General features: G+C 37.3%; 3 protein-coding genes across 3 annotated transcripts; all 3 read left to right on the plus strand.

Moving 5' to 3' along the window:
• Positions 1-1220: 1220 nt before the first annotated feature.
• On the plus strand, positions 1221-2208 carry LOC309867798 (olfactory receptor 11G2; the record flags this gene model as incomplete). Its single annotated transcript, XM_082736869.1, has 1 exon — positions 1221-2208. The coding sequence occupies exon 1, from the start codon at positions 1282-1284 to the stop codon at positions 2206-2208; it is 927 nt and encodes a 308-aa protein (XP_082592995.1). The 5' UTR covers positions 1221-1281.
• Positions 2209-21224: 19016 nt separating this feature from the next.
• LOC309867705 (olfactory receptor 11H6-like) lies at positions 21225-22212 on the plus strand (the record flags this gene model as incomplete). Its single annotated transcript, XM_082736773.1, is given in 2 exon segments — positions 21225-21244; positions 21246-22212. Coding segments are annotated over 2 exon segments (987 nt in total).
• A 4383-nt stretch (positions 22213-26595) lies between these two features.
• LOC309866639 (olfactory receptor 11H7) lies at positions 26596-27540 on the plus strand (the record flags this gene model as incomplete). The annotated part of the gene is made up of 1 exon (XM_082734440.1): positions 26596-27540. The coding sequence occupies one exon, from the start codon at positions 26596-26598 to the stop codon at positions 27538-27540; it is 945 nt and encodes a 314-aa protein (XP_082590566.1).
• Positions 27541-27860: the final 320 nt, after the last annotated feature.

Raw genomic sequence — 27860 nt, forward strand, 5'->3', positions numbered from 1 at the left:
TTATCGGCCCCAAGAAACCCAACGCTATCAGAATCAGGGGATCCTTAGTTTCAAATGACCCAGAAACGGTTTTAAAAGTTATGCTGTAACTATTCCAGTCTTACCCCGCCTTACCCCCCTTTACACGACTGTTCTTCCTCCAGTGCAACTCTTTAAGCCCCCAAACCTAATACTTGAGATGGAGTATCAGCTGGTTGCTGTCACCTTTTGCTCTTGGTCCTACAGTTTTCTCAGAACTTGATTACTCACAATAAGAAATTATTCGATTTTCAAATTTTCAAAAAGCAAAATATGGACTTAACATAAAATGAGGGGTGGGGGACACAGATTTTCTGTTGCTTATTTATACATTTATTTACAGAGGGTTCTAATTGATTCCAAGGCCTGAGTACATAATTGCTTAACAAAGTTATTCTAACTTATTTAGAACAAAAGAAAACCATTGTATGTAATATTCAACCTTTAAAAGTCACTCTGCCTTGAGATCGTCCTAAGGAGTTACTGAAGGATGGAGTAAAGTTTTAGCTTTGCATCCCCTACAAATCCACCACTATTTAGAATTCCATATTATTAATAATTACCATAATATATATTGTTGGAATAGAATTATATTTATAGCTATAAACTAGGAAAATTCATATCTCTTTTTTAGGTAAGCACAGACCTGTTTCTACATGGCCCATTAATAATTCTTTCACCTTGGTCAACCATGGATGGCTACAATTGCTGTTTTAACACAACAGAAACTGAAGCTAATTCTCTCCAATTGGCTTGACTGTTTTACACATAAAACTGGTGTGTAATATTATCAAATTAAGGTAATCATTTAGTTTTTAATAAGGCCAATTTCAAAAATCATGTAAAAGAAGTCATTCAAAAAAGTTCCAAGTTTGTTACATAATAAAGAGTTTGATGCAATTTCTGCCACAACTGCAAATGTCACCACTTCTGAAAATGGAAAAAATTCCACTTTTGTGAGAACAGGTAGGTAGACAGAAACTCTATTAAATATAAGGTCTAATCTAATCTTAAAACACCTCTACAACACTCTCCTTCAAGACCTTATCAATTCTAACCAGAGTTATCTTGAGTCCACAGTGAAAATGTCAATGAGAATAAAAAGTAACCCAGGTCAATATTTTGTTTTCTAAGAAAAAAAGTAACTATAAACATATAGTTCTCTATTTTCTTTCCCAAGATGTTTTAAATAAACTCTGGGTCCCCATCTGTCTTTACACTATCATTCAATAATTTGATGGCTTTTTTACAGTTCCCAGACACATGATAATCTCCAACAGCTCCAGCACCATCACTGGCTTCATCCTCCTGGGGTTCCCTTGCCCCAGGCAAGGGCAGATCCTCCTCTTTCTGCTCTTCACCCTTCTCTACCTCCTGACCCTCATGGGCAATGGGTCTATCATCTGGGCCGTGCGCTGGGATCAGAAACTCCATACCCCCATGTACATCTTGCTCGCCAACTTCTCCTTCCTAGAGATCTGCTATGTCACCTCCACTGTCCCCAACATGTTGGCCAACTTCCTCTCTGACACCAAGGTCATCTCCTTCTCTGGGTGCTTTCTCCAGTTCTACTTTTTCTTCTCCTTGGGATCTACAGAATGCTTTTTCTTGGCTATTATGGCATTTGATCGGTACCTTGCCATCTGCCGGCCTCTACATTATCCAACCATGATGACAAGACGTCTGTGCACCAATCTTGTGGTCACTTGCTGGATACTTGGTTTTTTCTGGTTCTTGATTCCCATCGTCATCATCTCCCAAATGTCATTCTGTGGATCCAGGATCATTGACCACTTTTTGTGTGATCCAGGTCCTCTTCTAGCACTCATGTGCAAAAAAGCTCCTGTGATAGAGCTTGTCTTCTCCACTTTAAGTCCTCTGCCCCTCGTCATTCCCTTTCTCTTCATCACGGGGTCCTATGCTCTGGTCCTAAGAGCAGTACTGAAAGTCCCTTCAGCAGCTGGGAAAAGAAAGGCTTTCTCCACCTGTGGGTCTCATCTGGCTGTGGTTTCACTGTTCTATGGCTCAGTACTTGTCATGTATGGAAGCCCAACATCTGAGCATGAAGCTGGAACACAAAAGATTGTGACTCTGTTTTATTCTGTTGTGACCCCCCTCCTTAATCCTGTGATATATAGTCTTAGGAACAAAGATATGAAAAATGCCCTGAAGAAACTTCTGGAAATATAAAAAGTGTTAATCAAAACGGCTCTTGAGGGGCACCTGGGTGGCTCAGTGGGTTAAGCCGCTGCCTTCGGCTCGGGTCATGATCTCAGGATCCTGGGATCGAGCCCCGCATCGGGCTCTCTGCTCAGCGGGGAGCCTGCTTCCTCCTCTCTCTCTGTCTGCCTCTCTGCCTGCTTGTGATCTCTCTCTGTCAAATAAATAAATAAAATCTTAAAGAAAAAAACGGCTCTTGAGAAATTAGAGTTCAATATTACATTTAACTTATTTACAAAAATTGTATTTAACTTATTTTCAGGTTTAAAAAGGTTTTTTTTTAGTATAATTGACACACAATATTACACTAGTTTCAGGTATACAACTTAGCAATTTGACAAGCTTACATATTATGCTACATTCACCACTGTATAGCTACCATCTGTCTCATTATATAGCTATTACATTATCATTGATTTCATTTCTTATGCTCTGGTTTTTTATGCATGTGACTTAATACATAATTGGAAACCTTGTCCACTTCCTCTTCACCCATTTTGCCCAACCCACACTGCTCCCCACTGGAAGCCATTAGTTTGTTCTCTGTATTTATAAGTTTGGTTCTTCTTTTTGTTTATTCATTTTTTAAATACCATTTACAAGTGGAATCCTCTGGCATTTTGTCTTTCTCTGACATATTTCACTTAGCAAAATACCCTCTAGGTCCATCCATGTTGTCTCACAGGGTAAGCTCTCATCCTTTTCTGTGGCTGAGCAATATTCCATTGTGCATATTTTCCTTATCCATTTGTCTGTGGCTGGTCACTGTGTTGCTTCCATGTCTTAGTTGTTATAAATAATGCTGCAATAAACACAGGGATGTGCATATCTTTTTGAGTTAGTGTTTTTGTTTCCCCTGGTTAAATATCCAGTAGTGGAATTACTGGATCATATGGTATTTCTATTTTTAATTTTTTTGAGGAACCTCCATAGTCTTTTCCACAGTGGGTGCACCACTTTGCATTCCTGCCAACAGTGCATGAGGGTTCCTTTTCTTCACAACCTTGTCAACACTTCTTGTTTCTTGTGTTTTTTATTTTAGCCATTCTGACTGATGTGAGGTGATATCTCATTGTGTTTTTTTTACTTACACTGTTCTTGATGATTAGAGATGTTGAAAATTTTAAAAATAATTTAAAAAACTACTTTTTTCCGAAAATTATTCACCATAGTACTGACCAAAAACCCTCAGCATGTGTCTATTGTTTACTTCTTACCCTGGTTCTTGATCATTTGTCCTGTTTGTTACCATGCAATTTTTTAAATTGAAGCTAAATATTTTATTTCAAAATTTGTGAAGACAGCAGGTGTAGTAAATCAACAAAAGTTAAGTTTTCTTGTAGCAGTAGAGAAAGTGGAGGCAGATCATTTTTATTTCATTTAAGGACTATAATTTAAGTATAAAAATAGCCTAGATTAGTTTTGCCTTTATTCCTGAAATGTATACTCCAAGAATAGTCCTCTGAGTCTCATCTGCAAGGCTGGACTGTTTTCAGGGTCCCTCCACTTTAGTGCACTCTAGTTTCCTAATTCTGCACTCCTTGAACGCCATGCTCCTGAAAGCTCTGCTCAGCTCTTTAGACTCCCAGTTTTGCTTTCTCTAGATTTCTTGAAATCTCATCTTGCACATTAATGGACTAGAAATAAACAAATGCCTGAAAGGGATATTGCATCATATTTTGAGCCTCACTTCTCTGTGGTTCTCCTCTCTCCAGGATTTGTTGCTCAAACGCCAGCTTCTCTAGCGGCCACAAACACCAAAGCCTTTATATTCTCCTATCAGTGATACTACTGTTTTCTGCTGAGACTTTATTCTTCCTTCCTCCCATTCTTTCCCACATGCCTCGATATCCCCATATTGCTCACACCCAGTGAACTGTCAAACATCCTCAGGAAAACAGCACTCAAGGTGAATATAGAACTCTTGTCCTTGTCCCTCCCTTCTTGGAACTGTAACCCCTGAAGTCACCTGTGTTGACCATCTTCCAGAGCCTTCAAATGATGCTGTTAGGTATTCTGTCCAGATTCTATGGTTACTTCTGGTGGAAAGGTTAGTTTAATACAAGCTGCTTAGTCAAGAGAAAGCCAGAAATTCTTTTCTATTATTTCTGGTGCATCTAAATTCCACATGGTCTTACTTCCTTCGCTTTCCTAAGATGACCCTATAACAAAACCATGCAAAAATGCAGAGACAAATCAGAGACAAGTGGATATAGGGACTGGCATAAACACAAGTTTGAGATACAGACCTGCTTTTTTTCTTATTGCAAGCAGCTCCAGATTCCCAAGGAGTAGTCAGGGCGGGGTAGTCCTGCTTACATTAAAATAAGTGGTAAAATTGGAGAGGGAAACAAACCATGAGAGACTGTGGACTCTGAGAGACAAACTGAGGGTTTGGGGGAAGGGGGTGAGCCAGGTGATGGGTATTGTGGATGGCATGAATTGCATGGAGCACTGGGTGTGGTGTATAAACAATGAATTTTGGGACACTGAAAAAAATAAAATTAAATTTAAAAAAATAATAATAAATGAGCAGTAACGCCCACAGAGAACACAGAGAACAGATTCAGGCTTTTTTTTTTCCCCTTTCCCTGTATAGGAGGCACTCAGCAATTGTAGATCAGTAAATACATGTACCAGGAGTTATATTAGTCACTTGGGCTAGTTCTCCTTGCACTCCCTCCTAGGTCTTAAATGAAAGGTCATCTTAATATTGAAATGTCTTTAGCAATTCAAAGACCTGATCTGCAAATGAAGAAAATAAAGGTTGGGAATCAGGAGTGGCATGTTGATGTTTAATGGTAAAACACAAAAATTTTCTATCCACCACCCATTTCACTAGCCCAAGTTGCTTTTTTGCTACAAACTAATACTGTATTTCTATCTTTAGTACATTTCAATTATTTTCCCATCAATAATTTAGTAAGTCTCAATCATCTGGCAGTTAAACAATATTTGTTTCCTTAAGATACATAAAACTCTATGAACAGTAGGAGGACAGAACAATATCCTAATAGGAAAATAAGCAAAAGGATATAGACAACATGTAGAAAATATTCTTAAACATATATAAAGAGCACTAATTCATTCATAAAAAGATACAAGTAGAATAAGCCTATAATGTTATCTCATTTTTAACCCACAGGAGTAATAAAGATCAAGCATTTTGATAACCACTGTGTGGATGAGGATAGTGAAATGACTTCCCTCACTCTTGTAGGAGAATAAATTTTACAAGCTTTATACAGGACAATTGGGCAACTTTGATCAAAATTTAGAAGACATACACCCTATAAGCCAGCAATCCAACTTCTAAGGTGCTCGGTGTACAGATATTCTCACACATATAGGAAATGATGAAAGTATAAGAATATTCATTCCAGTATTGCTATAATAGCAAAATGTTGAGAAAAATGTCAGTTCCTATTAAAAGACGACTAATTAAATAAGCTATGATTCAGTCATACAATGGAATATTGTCTTCAGTCTTATAGAATGTGAAGTAGTTTCATATGTAATATTATACATATCTCCAAGATATATTTTATCTTGTGACTTATTATTATTTCTGAAGGATAGCTGTCATCCCAGATATACTGTTGAGTGAAGAACACAAGGCGGGTAGCTGAGTGTAACTATCTTTCATGTAAATGTATAGACTATCTCCTGAAAGAGATCCCAAAACTGGTAACAGGGGTTGCTTCAGGGGAGGAGAATTTGATGTCTGAGGAACAAGAGAGTGAAGGAAGTGTTTACTTCATAACTTCTTTTGAACTCTTTAAATTCTTTGGTATACTGCCTGAGTTATTTATTTAAAAATAAATTTGAAAATTTACTTAAATTTTATTATTAAATATTACATATTTATTTAAAATTTATTTAATTCATTTAAATAATATATTTTTTAAAAAATTTAAATAAATAATAATACAGTTGTTTTAAACAAAAAAACTTTCTAGAGGAATTTTCTAATAATATGATCTAGAAAATTATTCCCCCAATACCTCCTCAACAACTCTAGGAATCCATAGGAGCCTATCCATGTATTAAAAAGTAGAAGTTAGGTCCAAAGAACATCTTCACATTTTTTCACTGACTTTTTAGCACTTCATAGAAAATCTGAGATGTGTTTTTTTCCTCTTAGAGCTTCTACAAATATACTGTGACAAACTCTGTAACTACTGTATCATATTTATATTTAGACACCCCCCCTCCCATTATTCAATTATATACTCTTGTTTTTGTTGTTGAGCACTTACAATACCAGATATTGAACCAGGAAATAAATTTGATACAAAAGTACATAAGAGACATTTTTTTCCATCATAGGGCTCACAGTGTCATAGTACAGATGCATAATAAAATTGCAAGTGTTTTCTTTTTGTTAAATGGCACAAGTGCAATAATGGGGGAAAAACTAATACTTTTAAAGATCATGAGAAGTAGCATGTGTGCAAACATGGATTTGTGTCATGTAAAAGAAGATTAAAGCATAGCTAATCATAGGGCATTTTCTTTTTAAGAGCACACCTCAGGTTACAAAACAAAAGTGTTTCTAATAAAAGGCATCCATACTGGTAAGGAAGAAGATAAACTGTCAGTGTTTGCAGATGACATGATACAATGCACTGAAAACCTTAAAGACTCCACCAAAAAATTATTATAATAAATGAATTCAGTAAATTTTCAGGACACAGAACTAATACTGAGGAACCTACTGTGTTTCTATATACTAAAAATGAATAGGAATATTAAGAAAGCAATCCCACTTACAGTGACACCAAAAGGAACAAAATACCCAGAATTAAACATCACTAAGGAGGTGAAAGACCTGTACTTTGAAAATTATAAAACATTCATTAAAGAAATTGAAGATGACACAAATAAATGGAAATATAGGGGCACCTAGGTGGCTCAGTTAGTTAGGCATCTGCCTTCAGCTCAGGTTATGATCCCAAGGTCCTGGGATCAAGTCCCACATCAGTCTCCCTTCTCAGTGGAGAGACTGTTTCTCCCTCTGTCTGCTGCTCCCCTGCTTGTGTGCTCTCTCTCTCTCTCTGACAAATAAATAAAAATTGAATTTTTTTAAAAAATAAACAAACAAAATAAATGGAGAGATATTCCATCCTCACGTTTTGGAAGAACTGATATTGTTAAAATGTCCATACTACCCAAAGCAATCTATAGATTCAATCTCTATCAAAATACCAACAGCATTTTTCACAGAACTAGAAAAAATAATCCTGAAGTTTGTATGGAATCACAAAAGACTCCAAATAGTAAAAGCAATCCTAAGAAAGAAAAACAAAGCTGGAGGTATCATAATTCCTGACTTCAAGATAGAGCATAAAGCTGTAGTAATCAAAACATTATGGTCCTGGGGGAGGAAGCAAGATGGTGGAGGAGTACCATACTGAAATATCATTAGGTCCCAGGAGTTCAGTTAGATAGTTACCAAACCATTCCAAAGAGCTACAAACCCAATGATAGATAGAAGAGAAGAAGAACAGTAATTCTAGGAATGGAAAATTGGCCACTTTCTGGAAGGTAGGACATGCAGAGAAGTGAATCTGAAGCTACAGGAAGGTAGACCGTGGGGGGAGGGGCTGGCTAGTGGCAAGCAGTGGAGCTGCAAAGCACAAAATTAGAACTTTTAAAAGTCTGCTGCACTGCGGGATGTTGCTCCAGAGGCTAAGTAGGGGGTGGAGTCCTCATGGGGACAGTGTGGTCGCAGGACCCACGGGGTCACAGGAAGACCAGGGGTGTCTAAGTGTGGCAGAGACCCCAGGTATCAAAGTAGGGAAGCCAGCTACAGAGCCAAGGAGTGAGCTCTCAGCTCGGGGTTACCTTAAACCATGATCCAAGGCACAATCAAGCCACAGGTCTTCAAGCAGGGACCCCACAGGTGGCAGATCCGGGGAGACTCACCTTCTCCCTCCAGAAGCAGCAGCTCAGGAATGTGCAGCAGAAATCTGCTGGGTTTAGAGATTCCAAGGGGGAATGTGCACTAGAGATAGAAACACTCGGTCACAGGCCGGATGAGCATGGAGTGTGGCTGGAGACCAGGATGGAAGGGATTGACTGCTATTCTCTGAGGGCACTCTGAGAAGTGGGGCCCCAAGCTCTTGGCCTCTCCATCATCATTCATGTCCCCCAAAGCTCTACGAAAAGCATTCAGGGAACTAAAGCTCCTGAGAGCAAGCCTGAGCAGATTACTTAGCCCGTACCCTGGAAAGGGTGGTACAATTCTGCCTCAGGCAAAGATATTTGAGAACCACTGCAACAGGACCCTCTCCCAGAAGATCAGCAAGAACATCAAGCCAAGACCAAGTTCACTCTCAACAAGAACCACGGGAAAGCAACACATAGAATTCATGGCTTTTCTCTCATGACCCTTTAGTCTTACAAAGTTAATTTTTTTTTATTTTATTTTGTTCTTATTCTATTTTTTTTTAACTTTTCCTCTTTCCTCTTTTAATATTTTTAACTATTTTATCTTAACAATACCTTTTTTAAAAATCTTTTTAAATTTTCATTGTTAATAGTCATATTATTTTAAAAGTCATATTTATGTATTATGTTATATATTTATGTATTATGTATTATGTTAAAAGTCATATTTAACCTTATTTTTTGTAAACATATAGGTTTCTTTTTTAAAAACATTGGGATAAAATTTCTTTTAATAGATCAAAATATACCCTAAATCTTGCACATGGCTGTGTTCTAGTCTCCATTCTCTCCCTTTTTTGCTTCTTTTTCCAACCAACTTATCAATTCCTTTTTAAAAATCTTTTTAAAATTTACATCTTTACAGTCATATCCATCCCTTCATCATGTTTATCCTTGTGTGTGTGTGTGTGTGTGTGTTGTGTGTATATGTGTATATATATATGTATATATATATATATATATACACACACAGAGACATATATTTTTTTCTTTAAAATGATGGGAGATAATTTCCTCTAAGATACCAGAATACACACAAAATCAAGTGGATGGCTCTCTTCTATTCAACAGCCTAATGTATATATATATTTTTTTATTTTTCCCCCTTTCTTTGCTCCCCAAATTCAGGTCCCTTTTGATTTGGTTAGCATATATTTTTCTGGGATCTTTGCCACCCTTTTAGTATTTTATCCTCCCATTCATATATTCTTATCTGGATAAAATGACAAGGCAGAAAAACTCACCACAAGAAAAGAACAAGAAGGAGTACCAATGGCTAGGGACATAAGCAGTATGGACATTGGTAATACGTCAGAACTAAAGCTCAGAATGATAATTATCAAGGTACTAGCTGGGCTCAAAAAAGGCATGGAAAATATTAGAGAATCCCTTTCTGGAGAAATAAAAGAACTAAAATCTAACCAAGTTGAAATCAAAAAAGCTATTAATGAGGTACAATCAAGAATGGAGTCTCTTACTGCTAGGAAAAATGAGGCAGAAGAGAGAATTAGTGATATAGAAAACAAATGATTGAGAATAAAGAAGCTGAGCAAAAGAAAGACAAACAATTTCTGGACCACAAGGGGAGAATTTGAGAGATTAAGTGATACCATAAAATGAAACAATATTAGAATATTTGGGATCCCAGAAGAAGGGGGGGGCGTACAGGTATATTGAAGCAAACTACAATAGAGAATTTCCCTAATATGGCAAAGGGAACAAGCATCAAAATCCAGAAGGCACAAAGAACCCCCTCAAAATCAATAAAAATAGGTCCACACCCAGTCACCTAATAGTAAAACTCACAGTCTTAATGACAAGGAGAAAATCCTGAAAGCAGCTCAGGACAAGAAATCTGTAACATAAAATGGTAGATATATTAGATTGTCAGCAGACTTAGCCACAGAGACCTAGCAGACCAGAAGAAGCTGGCCTAATATATTCAGAGCACTAAGTGTGAAAAATATGCAACCAAGATTACTATATCCAGCTAGGCTATTACTGAAAATAGGAGAGAAAAAACTTCCAGGACAACCAAAAACTAAAAGAGTTTGTAAACACCAAACCAGCTCCAAAGGAAACACTGAAAAGGGTCCTCTAAGTAAAGAGAGAACCTAAAAGTAGTAGACCAGAAAGGAACACGAGACAATATACAGTAACAGTCACTTTACAGCCAATACAATGGCACTAAATTCATATCTTTCAATAGTTACCCAGAATGTAAATGGCCTAAATGCCCCAATCAAAAGACACAGCATATCAGAATGAATAAAAAAAAAACATCAATATGCTGTCTACAAGAAACTCAGTTTAGACCCAAAGACACCTCCATATTTAAAGTGAGGGGGTGGAAAACAATTTACCATGCTAATGGACATCAAGAAAGATGGGGTGGCAATCCTTATATCAGATAAATTAGATATTAAGCCAGAGATTATAATAAGAGATAAGGAAGGGCACTATATCATAGTAAAAGGGTCTGTCCAACAAGAAGATCTAACAATTTTAAATATCTCTGCCCCTAACATAGGAGCAGCCAATTATATAAACCAATTAAAAACAAAATCAAAGAAACACATCAAAAATAATACAATAATAGTAGTGGACTTTAACACCCCCACCCTCACTGAAATGGACAGATCATCCAAGCGAAAGATCAACAAGGAAATAAAGGTTTTAAAAGACACACTGGACCAGATGGACATCACAGATATATTCAGAACATTCCATCCCAAAGCAACAGAATACGCATTCTTCTCTGGTGCATATGGAACATTCTCCAGAACAGATCACACCATGGGTCACAAATCAGGTTTCAACTGGTACAAAGATTGGGTACCAAGCTTAGGATCATTCCCTGCATATTTTCACACCACAGTGCTCTGAAGCTAGAACTCAGTCAAAGAGGAAAGTTGGAAAGAACAAAAAATACATGGAGGCTAAAAAGCATCCTACTAAAGAATGAATGGGTCAACCAGGAAATTGAAGAAGAATTTTAAATATTCATGGAAACAAATGATAATGAAAACACCACAGTTCAAAATCTTTGAGACACAGCAAAGCAATCCTGAGAGGAAAGTATATAGCAATACAAGCAATACATTCTCAAGAAGCAAGGTCTCAAGTACACAACCTAACCCTATACCTAAAGGACCTAGAGAAAGAAGAGCAAAAAAGGCCTAAACCCAGCAGGAGAAGAGAGATCAATGAAATACAAACCAAAGAACAGTAGAACACATCAATGAAACTGGGAGCTGGTCCTTTGAAAGAATTAATAAGATTGATAAACCCCTGGCCAAACTTACCAAAAAGACAAAGGGCCCAAATTAATAAAATCATGAATGAAAGAGGAGTGCTCACAACCAAAATCAAAGAAATAGAAACAATTATAAGAACATATTATGAGCAACTATATGCCAGCGAATTTGATAATCTGGAATAAATGGATGCATTCCTAGAAACATACAAACTACCAAAACTGAACCAGGAAGAAACAGAAAACCTGAAAAGACCCATAGTAAGGAGATTTAAGCAGTCATCAAAAATCTCCCAACAAACAAGAGTCCGTGGTCAGACGGCTTCCAGGGGAATTCTATGAAACATTTAAAGAAGAATTAATTCCTATTCTCCTGAAACTGTTCAAAGAAATAGAAATGGAAGGAAAACTGCCAAACTCCTTTTATGAGGCCAGCATTACCTTCATCCCAAAACCAGACAAAGACCCCATCAAAAAAGAGAATTACAGACAATATCCTTGATGAACACAGATGCAAAAATTCTCACCAAAATACTAACCAATAGGCTTCAATAGTTCATTAAAAAGATCATTCACCACGACTAAGTGGGATTTATTCCTGGGTTGCAAGGTTGGTTCAACATCTGCTAATCATTTGATGTGATACAATGCATTAATAAAAGAAAGAACAAGAACCACATGTTACTCTCAATAGATGCTGAAAAAGCATTTGACAAAGTACAGTTTTGATCCTTTCATGATCAAAACTCTTCAAAGTGTAGGGATAGAGGGAACATATCTCAATATCATCAAAGCCACCTATGAAAAACCCACAGCAAATATCATTCTCATTGGAGAAAAACTGAGAGCTTTTCTGCTAAGGTCAGGAACACGGCATGGATGTCCATTATCACCACTGCTATTCAACATAGTACTAGAAGTCCTGGCCTAAGTAATCAGACAACAAAAAGAAATTAAAGGCATCCAAATCAGCAAAGAAATCTAACTTTCACTCTTTGCAGATGATATGATACTTTAAGTGGAAAACCCAAATGACTCCACCCCCAAACTTCTAGAACTCATACAGGAATTCAGGAAAGTATCAAGATATAAAATCAATGCACAGAAATCAGTTTCATTCCTATACACCAACAGCAAGACAGAAGAAAGAAAAATTAAGGAGTCAATCCCATTTACAATTGCACCCAAAACCATAAGACACCTAAAATAAACCTAACCAAAGATGGAAAGAATCTGGTCAGAAAACTATAGAATACTCATGAAAGAAATTGAGGAAGACACAAAGAAATGGAAAAAATGTTCCATGCTCATGGATTGGAAGAACAAGTACTGTGAAAATGTCTACGCTACCTAAAGCAATCTACACATTTAATGCAATCCCTATCAATATACCATAAATTTTTTTCCAAAGAAATGGGACAAATAATCCTAAAATTTATATGGAACCATAAAAGATCCCCAATAGCCAGAGGAAACTTGAGGGGGAAAAAAGCCAAAATTGGTGGCATCACAATTCCAGACTTCAAGGTCTATGAAAATGCTATAATCATCGAGACAGTATGGTACTGGCACAATAACAGACACATAGATCAATGGAATAGAATAGGGAGCCCAGAAATAGATCCTCAACTGTGTAGTCAACTAACCTTCAACAGAGCAGGAAAGAATGTCCAATGGAAAAAAGTCTCTTCAACAAATGCTGTTGGGAAAATTGGACAGCCACATGCAGAAAAATGAAACTGGACCATTTCCTTACACCACACACAATAATAGACTCAAAATGGATGAAAGACCTCAATGTGAAACAGGAATCCAGCAAAATCCTGGAGGAGAACAGAGGCAGCAACCTCTTCAAACTCAGCCACAGCAACTTCTTCCTAGAAACATCACCAAAGGCAAGGGAAGCAAGGGCAAAAATGAACTATTGGGATTTCATCAAGATAAAAAGCTTTTGAACCATGAGAGACTATGGACACTGAAAAAAAATCTGAGGGTTTTGAAGGGGCAGGGGGTGGGAGGTTGGGGAAACCAGGTGGTGGGTATTAGAAAGGGCACGGATTGCATGGAGCACTGGGTGTGGTGCAAAAACAATGAATCCTGTTACACTGGAAAGAAATTTAAAAAAAAAAAGATAAAAAGCTTTTGCACAGCAAACGAAACAGTCATCAAAACCAAAAGACAACTGGAACACTGAGAGAAGATATTCACAAATGACATATCAGATAAAGGGCTAGTATCAAAAATTTATAAAGAACTTATCAGGGGCAACTGGGTTTTTCAGTCGTTAAGCATCTGCCTTCAGCTTGGGTCATGATCCCACCATCCTGGGATCTAGCCCTGCATCAGGCTTTCTGCTCAGTGGGAAGCCTGCTTCTCTCTCTCCCATTCCCCCTGCTTCTGTTCTCTCTCTCACTGTGTCTCTCTCTGTCAAAAAAATACAAACTTTAAAAAGGAAAAAAAAAAAACTTAACAGACTCAACATCCAGAGAAAAAATAATCCAATCAAGAAATGGGCAGAAAGAAAAAAAAAAAAGAAATGGGCAGAAGACATGAACATGAACAGACATTTCTGCATAGAACACACCCAAATGGTCAACAGACACATGAAAACTGTTCAATATCACTTGGCATCAGGAAAATACAAATCAAAACCACAATGAGATACCACCTCACACCAGTCAGAATGGCTAAAATTAACAAGTCAGGAAATGACAGATGCTGGCAAGGATGCGGAGAAAGGGGAACCCTCCTACACTATTGGTGGGAGTGCAAGCTGGTGCAGCCACTCTGGAAAACAGCATGGAGTTCCTCAAAAAGTGGAAAATAGAGCTACCCTAGGACCCAGCAATCGCAATACTGGGTATTTACACTAAAGGTACAAATGTAGTGATCCAAAGGGGCATGTGCACCCGAATGTTTATAGCAGCAATGTCCACAATAGCCAAACTATGAAAAGAACCTAGATGTCTACCACCAGATGAATGGATAAATAAGATGTGGTATATATATGCAATGGAATACTATGCAGCCATCAAATGTAACAAAATCTTGCCATTTTCAATGATGTGGATAGAACTAGAGGGTATCATGCTTAATGAAATAAGTCAATCAGAGAAAGACAATTATCATATGATCTCTCTGATATGAGAAATTTCAGAGAAAGGGCAGGGGTTCGCTGGGAGTATGGAGGGAAAAAATGAAACAAGATGGGATTGGGAGGGTGACAAACCATAAGAGGCTCTTAATCTCATGAAACAAACTTAGGGTTTCTAGGGGGTTAGCAGGTAGGGTTAGGGTGGCTGGGTTATGGCCATTGGGGAGCATATGTGCTATGGTGAGTTCTATGAAATGTGTAAGTCTGATGATTCATAGACCTGTGCCCCTGGGGCAAATAATACATTATATGTTAATTTTTTAAATGTGGATGGAACTAGCATGTATTATGTTAAAAAAAAGATAAGTCAGAGAAAGACAATTACCATATGATTTCATCCACATGTGGAATTTAAGAATGAAAAAAAATACAGATAAACATCAGGGAAGGGGAAAAGAGAGAGAATCAAACCATTAAAGACTCATAATGACAGAGAACAAACTAAGGGTTGATGGAGGGAGGTGGGCAGGCTGAAGTTCTAAATGGAGGATGGGGGCACCTGAGTGGCTCAGTGAGTTAAGCCGCTGCCTTCGGCTCAGGTCATGATCTCAGGGTCCTGGGACCGCATCGGGCTCTCTGCTCGGCAGGGAGCCTGCTTCCTCCTCTCTCTCTGCCTGCCTCTCTGCCTACTTGTAATTTCTGTCAAATAAATAAATAAAATCTTTTAAAAAAATAAATAAATAAATGGAGGATGGACATTAAGGAGGGCAGTTGTGATAAGCACTGGGTGTTATATGTAAGTGATGAATCACTAAATTAAATTTTGATTTATGAATCACTAAATTATTCATAAAACCAGTATTACACTACCTGTTAACTAAAATTCAAATAAAAATTTTTAAAAGAAAACAAAGCTAAAAAAAGGAATTTATCTTATATGTAATAGAGTTTTAACTTGACAGAGAAAGACAAATAGCATATGATCTTCTTGGCAGAATCTAAAAAAACAAAACAAATGCATAAAAAATGAAAAGCAGAATCAGACCTATAAATGCAGTAACTGGTGGTTACGAAAGGGAAGGGATGGAACAAATGGGTGGATGATACAGTATGAAATGAATAAGTCATGGGAATAAAAGTTACAGCATAGGGAATGTAGTCAGTGGTATTGTAATAGCATTGTATGGTGACAGATGGCAGCTATACTTGTGAGCATAGTTTCACATATAAAGTTATTGAATCATGTTGTACACCTGAAACTAGTATTATACTGTGTGTTAACTAGCTAGAATTAGAGTAAAAAATTAAAAATTTAAAAAATAATTTTTAAAAAGAGTGGAAAATTACAAATACACTCCTGAGGCTCTTGAACCATATCAATCATATTATGAATATACAGATATTTACAAAATATTCTCATATCTAGTATCTCATCTCATTTTCACATCAGCCCTATGGAGTACACAAGGAAAAATTATGTGCCTAATATTTAAAATTTGAAATGAGCCCACCAAACTCTCACAGCTATAAGTGAAAACACTCAGGCTAGGACCAAGATTTTCTGTGTCTTAGTTTTCTTTTACCACCTTGTCTTTAGGCTCAACTCTGCTCCCACCCATAAAAAGTACCCTGCTTTTATCCCAGGTCGCCCCATTTCATATGATGCCTGAATAACCTTCTTCACCACTTCCCTGCCTCTCCCAGGCCTCTTTCAAAAGCCTGATGCTTAAATGCAGTCCTGCTTGTGAGATACAATCACCTGTAATTCAGCTTCTAGTGCCAGTTATCTCTACAAATATTCCTAACTCTCTCTCCAAACCATGATCGATTAATTCCTGATCCTACTGAAATCCCTCCCAAACTTAGATGCTATTTCATACACCCACTCCTTAACCCAGACTTGATCCTCTACACAGTGGTTCTCAAACATCAGCATGCAACAGAAACACATGGCAAGTTTGTTAAAACAGATTGCTTGGCCCACACCAAGTTTCTAAGTCAGAGAGGAGCCCCAGAAGTTGCATTTTAACAACTTTTTAAGTCCCTGTTGGTACAGGGACTACATTCTTGAGAACCTGCTCTGTCCTTATACAACCACACTCCTAAACCCAGTAGTGTTCTCTCCTGGAGTTCTTGTTCCCTCAGATTCTCTGCCTCATCTTGTTTTTCTCCTTCTCCAGATACCAATGTAAGAATTCTTACTTCTGGGACGCCTGGGTGGCTCAGTTGGTTAAGCGGCTGCCTTCGGCTCAGGTCATGATCCCAGCATTTTGGGATCGAGTCCCATATTGGACTCTCTGCTGAGCAGGGAGCCTCCTTCTCCCTCTGCCTCTGCCTGCCACTCTGTCTGCCTGTGCTCACTCTCTCTGGCAAATAAATAAATAAAATCTTTTTTTAAAAAAAAGAATTCTTATTTCCTGCCTTGAGCCATTTATAGTGCTAAACCTTCATTTTTACTAATATTGCATCAGTTAAGTCAACAAATTACAAATCTATTTTTATAGAAGACTAAGTTTTTCAAACAAATGTGTTCAAGCTACACTTAAAATTGACAACGGAAATTCTTTACCTTTTGTTGGATATAACAAAAATTAAATAAATTACATATAAACAGAAAATTTTTAGAATTTAAGTGCTTAGAGGTTTGGCACCAAGATAAAACAGATTTATCTTGGAAAGAGAGCTCACCCTCCCAGCCCCAAACCCACTACCCCCTCCTCCCCCATGTCATTCTCTCTCTCTCTCTCTCTTAACCTGTCCCATTCACTCCTCTCCTCCTTCATCCCTCAGGTAGATGGGGTCCTTAAAGGAAGGATAATTCCACCAAGAGGACAATTTGCTCTGCCTCTCTTGGGTGTTTACTCTGACCTCTGTGCCTTTCTAATCAAACCACTAGGGGAAATATGCACAAATATAGGCAGAATTGGATGCATGCCCAGAGATACATGAATACATGCTTTCCAGTGAACATGCTGAATGATTAATCCGATTCAGGAAGGACATGTAAATTTTTAATAATGACTGGCATGAAAGATACATTTCATTTAGTTCAGAATACTAAAGGAAGGAAGTCTATGGGGCCACAAATACTGCTCTCCACTCATGAATGAGCCTTTAGGTTATTAAATGAGGTACGCTTATGGCTGAAATTTCTCTCACATCTTTCTCTTGGAGCCAGAAACACCATCAGGTATGTAAGGAAAGTCTGCCCACATCAGTGTGTCACTACTCCTATATACCCACTGCTGTCAGACTCTAAGAGCATGCTGGTTCTCTTGTAAATCTATCCTCTCTTTGTTCCTTTGTTCTTTACTAAGAACATGTTAGGTCCTGCAGTTCTCTTTTCCTAACACACTTCTGTTTGGGGTAATATATTCACATTAAGGACTCACTCTAGTATCACAAAGTTCCCACTATACAACTCACTTAGGGAACATAGGATTCAAATCCCTTGGATGTTTTGGGGTGCCACTAAACCTTCAGTCAGAATGGAGCCTGAGTCTTGTACCACTTTGTTTCTAATATTGATCAGCAAAGTTTTGGTTGACAAATATCCTTCGTCAAGGGCAACTAAAGCAGGATGTTCTTATTTTTCAGAATACTTAATAAGTAACAAGTGGGAAATGGAAACCAAGAGAGTCATAAGCAGACTATCTTGTCCTTTTTCATTTACCAAATTTATCAAATTACCAAATTTACAAATTAACCTTAAAAATATAAATATTTAAAGGGAAAAGAATCCCTGCACTTCTCTGGGCAAGAGGCTTAAATCTCTCAAATGAGTGGCTGGGTTTATGAAGGAGGATCTGGCTTCCTTATCCATTCAAATAGAATGGACTCTCCATGCTCCTTATTTCTCCTCACCTCTCCAACTGTTCTTTTGTTGTATCACTTGAGATGAGTAGAAAGAAGTGGATTTAAGTTCACCCTTTGAGCTACTAATAGGTGCACTTTAATGCGGAGGAAGAAGAAATAGATGCAGTAAAATTTCAAATAATCTGAGAAGTCCGTTTATCCCTTTTTCTAATCCCATATTCCACAGGTAACTAAAATTTCATGGCAGCACAAATGTCAAAAGATCCTGGATATCATGAAATCAGAGGACCAGGAAGGAGGTAAGACTTATGAGGTCTGCTTCCAAGTCCAAAATCATGAACTGGATTTATATTTCTTTTCTTGGTGACAAAAACTTCCTGGCTTGTGATTAAAGTAAATCAATTCATGTCTCATGTCTCTGTCTACTGTCTTGAAAAGCCAAAAATATCTCATTTATGTCAAAGTTGGCAATCATGTGACTCCTCTAATTACACTGATTTATATAAATTATTATGAGTTGTAATAAATATCTTTTTGAGGCTCACAGTATGTAATTGGGTATGTGCCATGAAACACTGTTCAAGACACTACAGATGTAAGTGGCAGTCTTGATTGCTTTTATGTCGTAAGTTTCAAAAGGGGAAGAATTTTATTTTTCATGCTTACCATTGTGCTCCAGGCCTTAGCACACTGCTGGGAATATAACAGTGAATAAACATGTGTTTAATGCCAGTGAATAAGTAAGTGAATAATGTGCTATAATTTTAATTCAACATTCAACTTTTTTTTATTATAAGCCAAGTAACTATATTTTCTGACCAAAAGTGACAGCACATGGTCTGACAAATACAAGTATAGTTATGGGGGGTATATTTGAAATTATAGCTCTCCTAGAAATTTTGATACATACAGTCATAGCTATAGTCTATTGAACTAACTTACCTGGACAAAATTTAGATTTTCATGAAAGTCATATTTAGTCAGAGTCTTTTTTCATCATTTTCATCATTTTAAAAATACCGTTAATCAAAACAGATATACAAAGTTGCCATGGCAATAAAACCTTTACCTTCTCAGTTTGCTCCAGGTTTGATCAAATACGGAGAAGTAGACCTCATGTGCTCTGAAGATTATTTAAATGGCATAAAGATGCAATTTTGTGAGTATCTTAGCAGTAACATTAATAAATAATATGGCAAATTATCTTACATATGTAGTCAAGATATCACTAAATTTAAAATATTTAAAATAAAATGGTGGTTTCACCCAGCCAAATATCTTGAATTTTAACCAGGAAACTTTAAGACAAAGAAATAAGAGTGGATATGGGGCACCTGAGTGGCTCAGTCAATTAGGTGGCTGACTCTTGATTTTGGTTCAGTTCATGATCTCAGGAATTCTCTCCCTCTTTTTGCCCCCCATCCCTTGCTAGATAGATTAGATAGATAGATGATATATATAGATGATAGATAGATAGATAGAGAAAGAAATAAGCCTGGATCAATAATTCTAGAGAAGTTGTTAGCAACATCCAAATTTATACTCGTGTCTCAATTCCTAACTCAGCCAGTACGAGGACAATGTTTCTGGTCTCGGCCTTTCTAATTCGTTATTTAATTGAGGTAAAAGCAAGATGATGAATGGAAAGTTATGGTGTTTAAGGCTTAATTCCCAGACAAAAAAGAGAGAGAGAGAGAGAAGGAAGTACACTGTTTTGTATACTAGACAAAATTGGCATATCCAGCTACCAGTTACCTCAAAACTCTAGCCATGATGTAGAATAGTGCAGCTTAGGGGGAAACAAGCCAGGAAAAATGGTGGTATCCAGGAAAAAAAAAAGTAATGTATATGGGACATAATAGCTTCCATCTGTTATTTAAGCCCCCTCATCATCACCATAATAGAAGAGGAATGAGACTTATTTTGTATAGCTTCAGCAAAGGAGAGTACTAGGATCAATGCATAGAAGTAATAAAGGAGACAGATTTTGCGCAACATTAAGTACTTTGAAAGAACCAGATTTCCTCAGGAGGGAATGAGCTAAATTGTTCTACAAATCCAGATGCCACCTAAAAGAATGTAACTTAGAGAGGGCTACATAAATAATTTTCACACCATTTTACAGAATCCTGAGGTTTCTAGAGCACCTCCCTCAGAAACAGAAAAGCAAGGGAGCTCAAGACTCCCACCACATAGTTCCATTTATCTGCTTTTTATTGGACTTTAGTATGTGAAATTCTGAGTAAGAAAACAAATTTTTGCTTCAGATTTCTATTCAATTTTGTTTCAAAGTAGAATATATCCAAAGTGTATACTTACATGTAGGATATCCAAGAGGCAATGATTTTAACATGTAAGATGATACGTTACTAACTCAGGCTTACAGGAATATTTGAAACGAAGTGAGGTCTGCTCTAAACCAATCTCTAAATGAGGAGTGTATCTGGGAGCTACTGCCTATTTTTGCACGTTTAAGTAAACCCCTTAAATTTCTCTGAGCCTCAGTTTTCTTTTTTTTCTTTTTTCTTCTTTTTTTTTTTTAAGATTTTATTTATTTGACAGAGAGAGAGATCACAAGTAGGCAGAGAGGCAGGCAGAGAGAGAGGAGGAAGCAGGCTCCCCACCCAGTAGAAAGCCCAACGTGGGGCTCAATCCCAGGACCCCAAGATCAGAACCTAAGCCAAAGGCATTGGCCCAAATCACCAAGCCACCCAGGTGCCCTGAACCTCAGGTTTTTTTTTATTTGTTAAAGAGAAGGATGAAGCACACCTCCCTACAGCTCAAAGAGTCATTTGGAAAACCAAATGAAATAATGTAAAATAAAAACACTTTGTACATTAACAAGTGTATTGTTAGCAAAACCTAAAAATGTTTATTATTATTCACTCCTACTTCTGTTTCTCTAGCAGTTTTGGAATCCCAGAATACAACAATGCATTTTGTGACTGAATTTGTCCTTCTGGGTTTCCCTGGTCAGAGGGAGATGCAGAACTTTTTCTTCTCATTCATCCTGGTGGTCTATCTCCTCACCCTACTGGGGAACGGGATTATTGTCTGCATAGTGAAATGGGACAAGCGTCTTCACACACCCATGTACATCTTCTTGGGAAACTTTGCCTTCCTAGAGATCTGGTACATTTCCTCCACTATCCCAAACATGCTAGTCAACATCCTCTCTGAGACCAAGACCATCTCCTTCACTGGCTGCTTCCTCCAATTCTATTTCTTTTTTTCACTGGGTACCACAGAATGTTTTTTCTTATCAGTCATGGCCTATGATAGATACCTTGCCATCTGTCGCCCACTACATTACCCCTCCATCATGACTGGGAAGCTCTGTGTGATCCTGGTCTGTGTTTGCTGGGTGAGTGGATTTCTCTGCTATCCAGTCCCCATTGTCCTCATCTCCCAACTTCCCTTCTGTGGACCCAACATCATTGACCACTTTGTGTGTGACCCAGGCCCACTGTTCGCACTGGCCTGCATCCCTGCTCCTTCCACTGAGCTCATCTGTTACACCTTCAACTCACTGATTATCTTTGGGCCCTTCCTTTCCATCCTGGGATCTTATACTCTGGTACTCAGAGCTGTGCTTCGTGTTCCTTCTGGTGCTGGTCGAACTAAAGCTTTCTCCACATGTGGGTCCCACCTAATGGTGGTGTCTCTATTCTACGGAACACTTATGGTAATGTATGTGAGCCCAACATCAGGGAACCCAACAGGAATGCAGAAGATCATCACTTTGGTATACTCAGCAGTGACTCCACTCTTAAATCCCCTTATCTATAGTCTCCGAAACAAAGACATGAAAGATGCCCTAAAGAGAGTCCTAGGATTAAGAACTAACCAAAACTGAGATGTTTTAGAGGGTATTATGCTAAGCAAAGTACGTCAGTCAGAGAAAGACAAATATCCTATGATTTCACTCATATGTAGAATTTAAGAAACAAAACAGATGAACACAGGGGAAGGGAAGGAAAAAATAAAATAAAAACAGAGAGAGGTAAACCATAAGAGACTTAACTCTAGAAAACAAACTGAGGGCTGCTGAAGGGGTGGTGGGTGGGGAGATGGGGTAACTGTGTGATGGGCATTAAGGAGGGCATGTGATATAATGAGCACTGGATGTTATACGCAACTGATGAATCACTAATATCTATTCTTGAAACTAATAATATACTTTATGTTTACTAAATTGAATTTAAATTAAAAATGGAGAAAAAAATAAAGAAAAGCAGAATTTGTCACTTCTGACCTTAATCATTTATAAAAGCAATAAAAAATGGCTTCAGTAATTCATGTTCTGGATCATACTTAAGTAGAAGATACTTTTTTTCCACAGTTCCTTAGCAGTTCAAGTTCAGCTCACCAATGAAAAAGGCTAAATAAAATATTGTAAACATGCATACTTTTCTAAGTAATTACATTCTGTTATTATATGTATGTTATTTGTCTTTGATGTCTCTTCACTTGTTTAATCTTAGCTGGTGTAAAGAATGAAATGCATGCATACCTGGAGCCTTTCAATAGGTGCGTGATCTTCTAAGTTCAGAAAATATTCTTTAAAAACAATGGACCAAAGGGCTGCAAAAAAAATTAATAAATCCACCCAGTAAAAGACATTTGCCATTGTGTAAAGCTGTCTTTCACACAAAAAACAGAGTAGGCTTTATACTTCCATTACGTAAAGTACAAACTCTTCCTCCATTCAAATCCCTAATTCACAACACTGCCCATTCAGTCCCTAACCCTTGCACTTCACAATAATCCAGGATCTATAAAGAACTCCTTAAACTCAACACACACAAAACAGACAATCATATCAAAAAATGGGCAGAAGATATGAACAGACACTTCTCCAATGAAGACATACAAATGGCTATCAGACACATGGGGGAACCAGGTGGTGGGTATTAGAGAGCGCACGGATTGCATGGAGCACTAGGTGTGGTGCAAAAACAATGAATACTGTTACACTAAAAAATAAATAAATAAATAAAGTGTAAAAATTAAAAAATAATAATAATCAATCTATATGTTCTCCCAACTGGACATCTTTATTCATAGCTTTCCCAAATCAACTGTGACAATACCACTTGTAATATGCAATAATAATGTCTTAAACATATTTTTATGCCTCTTAGGAAGCTATAGGACAAAGTCTCAGTCAGAAAATTACTAAGAGAAAATTATACCAAGAACAAATTCTATCTTTGTGCCCAAACACCATGTTGAAACAGGAAAGCCATTAGCTGAAAGGCCAATCTTCTTAAAATCAAAGTATATCCTTTTAGTTATGGCCATGCTGGAAATGAAATTAGGTGTTCCAGGAAGATAGGCTTGCTGGTTCTAGGTGATTAAATATTCTCAATAAAGCATTTCTCAAACCTTTTTACCACCAAAGAGTTTTTGGCAGAGAACATGGGGCACTTGGGGGCAATATTCCTTTTAAAGTCAAAGTTTTATCTTAAAAATAATCACTAATTATACTTTCTGTTCCATGTACATATTTGGTGTAATACAAAATAATTTTCTCTAAGTGAAACTGTCCCTTCAGGAAGACATCTAATTAGGGGCTGTGTGTATCCCATGGCACAGAATCACATACTCTGTTTGAGAAGCACAAACTTGAGATTATGAGGTCTCCAGAGAGGCAATGTAGCACATTACCTACTAGTCACTTTAGGCCAACTTATCAGAAATACTAATGAAATCCCCGGGCAAGAAGAAAAGAAGGTCCCTAGGGAAAGGAATGGAAAGTTTAGGATCATATGAAGACATACCTCAGAATTCTCAACAATGGCTAAACTGACACATAAATTAAAACTAGTACATAGCTTTAGCACACTCTGTTGTAAATAGGCCACTAGAATCTTACAGTGCAAGGGAAGAGAAATAAGTCATGCAAAAAACTCTCACACAGGGCTTCCACATCAAGGGCAGTGAATGAGAGAATCTTTGTGACCTCCCTACGAACTCTCCCCAGGACCTGGGAAAGCTTCCCAGTATATAGGAAACATCATCTCTGATGGACTATTATGCACCACAGGTAGGCCTATTCACCTCTTTCACATTTGTTCATTGAATATGCTCAAGAGACTGAGTATCAAGGAATATTGGTTACTCACAATTCAAAGAGATGAAATTTTCAGAGTATTTAGATCATCCTGGAACTTCCCCCAGATTAGTGCACTAAATGGTGCCCAAGTCATCCAAAGATCTTTCCCTTCTCAGGAAGTGGCTGGAACACCACAAGTGATGTTATTTACATAGATATTTTGAATAAAACAGTATGGAACTAGTTCCACCCACTGGGACCAAAATCAAGAAAAAACAGGGATTTGTTTTGTTTTGGTCTTCTCTCCGCTCTCCCCTCTTTGTCCATTCCATTACTCATCTCCATCTTCAGAAGAGGTGGCATTAAAAAAAAATTTTTTTAAGGACAAAATCAAATCAGTGTATATAATGAGTAAGATTCACTGAGAATTTAATGGTGAATATATTAGGAATTGCCTCTTATAATCATGTTGAAAATTATTTGTGAAATTTATTTACCATGCTTTTCCTATAGCTAATAGTTATTCTGTGAGGTCTTTTTTTTTTTTTTTTAAGAGTAGTCTATAGCTCAAATACATAGACCTAAGTCTTACATATTTTGATTTTTAGTCAAAATCTGTGAATCTGATTCAAGTTATTGTTGTTATTGCTCCAGGTAGTAAGTGATGCTCGCTGCATCATTGCTTTCTTGTCTTGTTGAGAAGAGAGTTCTCTTGCTTGGAAATTCAGAGTTCCCATAGTGGGGAACCATTTCTTTCTTGCACAATGATGTGTTCTATGGAGCCCTGAACCAAAACAATGATCAATGCAGTTTAGTTTACTTCTTCATAATCATCCTAGTTCAAAAAATTACAAAGAATTTATCCCCATCTTTCAACGTCATTCTCTTGGTTTCTTGTCCTCAAGACTATAATGTTCTTTGACTTAACCAGTCCAGTAGGAAGATTATGTTTGCTTCTAGATGAATAGGTTAATAGTTCACTTTATGCATTATTCATTTAGTGAAATTGAAACAACTGCTTCATTATAAGTACATTTATATTACTTAATATAACCTCACTAAATAGAAGGATTTTTTCCATTTGATTATGTTCAGTGAGCACTATAAATATTCTATACATACCACTTCTATCAAAACTGTTTTTAAGGAAAATTTTAAGGAAATATCTTGTTAAAATTTTTCTGAAATCTACCATTGTACTCTTTTCTCTGAGTTGTATTTGATTCTTAAAAAGACATCTTTGAAAAAAAAAAAAAGACATCTTTGGTGACGATGTTGTAAAGGGAATAAGGGCAAGTCTTGTTTTCTATCAGAATTGGGAGTATTGTAAACTAAAGTAAAATCTTCCAAACAGTGAACTTGAAGAAAGATTTGTGACAGCAATGAGAAGAGCTTTAGAAGACAATCTCCTGGTGATTTTCATTTTCTTCCCCAATATGCTGCCAATGTTATATTGATTTTTAATGAGATATTTTAAATGGACATGAAACATGATAAATTATGGTGTGAAATTAATCATTAGGTGAATTATAGTGACTTTACATGGCTAAAAACAAAGGATTAAATACAAAATTGTAAATGAGCTTTAGTGCAATGTAAACGTCTTTAAGAAATAGTAGTAAGAGTTTACTATCTGGATATCTTTGTTGATTTTCTTCCAGCATCATGAAAAGGTGAGAGAAAATAAATGTAATGGAAACAGCTCAAGAAAATCGTGGGGGAGATTGACAGGGAGAGAAACTGTAATAATGTGAAAGTTTAAACCATTCAAATCTATAGAATGTGTCAAATACACACCTATTTTTAAATGATAGCATATGTGTACTCACATTTTGAAGTGAACTGCACTGTTATATATGAACAACTTTCACTGAAAAAATTAAATATAAAACAAACCCTTTTGCCTCTAACTCAAGTATTTCTTTCTACCAAAAGAAAGGTGAAATTGAACTGATTGTCAGTGGGCACAAATAGTTCAAGCAGCCTAGAATTGTACATTTACAAAGAATCAGGACGAAATGGCTCACTCAGAACAGAGCAGGATTTATTCAAGACTTGTTTTAGGATTTTTAATACATTTGTCTGATCACTCAAATTGCCTGTCCTAAGAAAAGTTTCAAAGGTTTCAGTAGCAAAGTGACTTACCACTATCTATCTGTTTTCTCTCCACAGTCTGAGACCATGAATAAGTCAGGGATATCTACTGTGACACAGTTTATCTTGTTGGGCTTTCCTGGTCCCTGGAAAATACAGATCACCCTTTTCTCAATGATTTTGTTGATCTATATCTTGACTCTAACTGGGAATACAGCCATCATTTGTGCAGTGAGATGGGACCATCGGCTCCATACCCCCATGTATGTGCTCCTGGCCAACTTCTCCTTCCTAGAAATCTGGTATGTGACTTGCACAGTCCCCAACATGTTGGTCAATTTTCTTTCCAAAACCAAGACCATATCATTCTCTGGTTGCTTCACTCAATTCTACTTCTTCTTTTCACTGGGCACAACTGAGTGCTTCTTCCTCTGTGTCATGGCCTATGATCGGTACCTGGCCATCTGCCATCCACTGCACTATCCCTCCATTATGACTAGGCAGCTCTGTGTCACTCTGGTGTCTCTTTGTTGGCTCATTGGTTTCCTTGGACATGCAATTACTATTTTCTTCATTTCTCAACTACCCTTTTGTGGTCCCAACATTATTGATCACTTTCTGTGTGATGTGGACCCACTGATGGCATTGTCCTGTGCCCCTGCACCCATCATAGAGCATGTATTCCATTCTGTGAGCTCTCTTATCATCATTACCACCATTTGGTACATTCTTGGGTCCTATGCCCTGGTGCTCAGAGCTGTCCTTAAGGTTCCTTCTTCAGCTGGGCGGCAAAAAGCCTTCTCTACCTGTGGATCCCATTTAGTTGTAGTGTCTTTGTTCTATGGAACCATAATGGTGATGTATGTGAGTCCCACATCTGGCGACTCAGTTGCTATGCATAAGATCATCACACTGATATACTCTGTAGTGACACCAGTCTTAAACCCCATCATCTATAGCCTACGCAACAAGGACATGAAATTTGCCCTCCGTCAGGTCATTTGTGGAATGAAAATAATCCAACCTTTGTGAAAAGGTTTTGTCAAAAACAGTGATTCATTTTCTGAAAGTCAAACAGTAATCCTCCTCTTTCAACCCAAATGGACTTGGCTTTACTCATAACCATGATGGTCCTGTGTTGCAAGGCAAAATTCATCATGTTTTTTACTGTATTTTGATGCACTTATAGTTTCACAAATGTGTTTCCATGGAAAGAGATTTCCCCCCCTTACAAAGAAAAAAATAACTCTTAAAAATCTTAATATTTATTTCCAGGAAAGTTTAGACTTTTTCAGTATGCAATTTCTGTCCATACAACTTTGTTAAAAGATATTATGTTGGTTATTTGCTTA

Source organism: Mustela nivalis, assembly GCF_964662115.1.
Source record: "Mustela nivalis genome assembly, chromosome: 6".
Lineage (NCBI taxonomy): Eukaryota > Metazoa > Chordata > Mammalia > Carnivora > Mustelidae > Mustela > Mustela nivalis.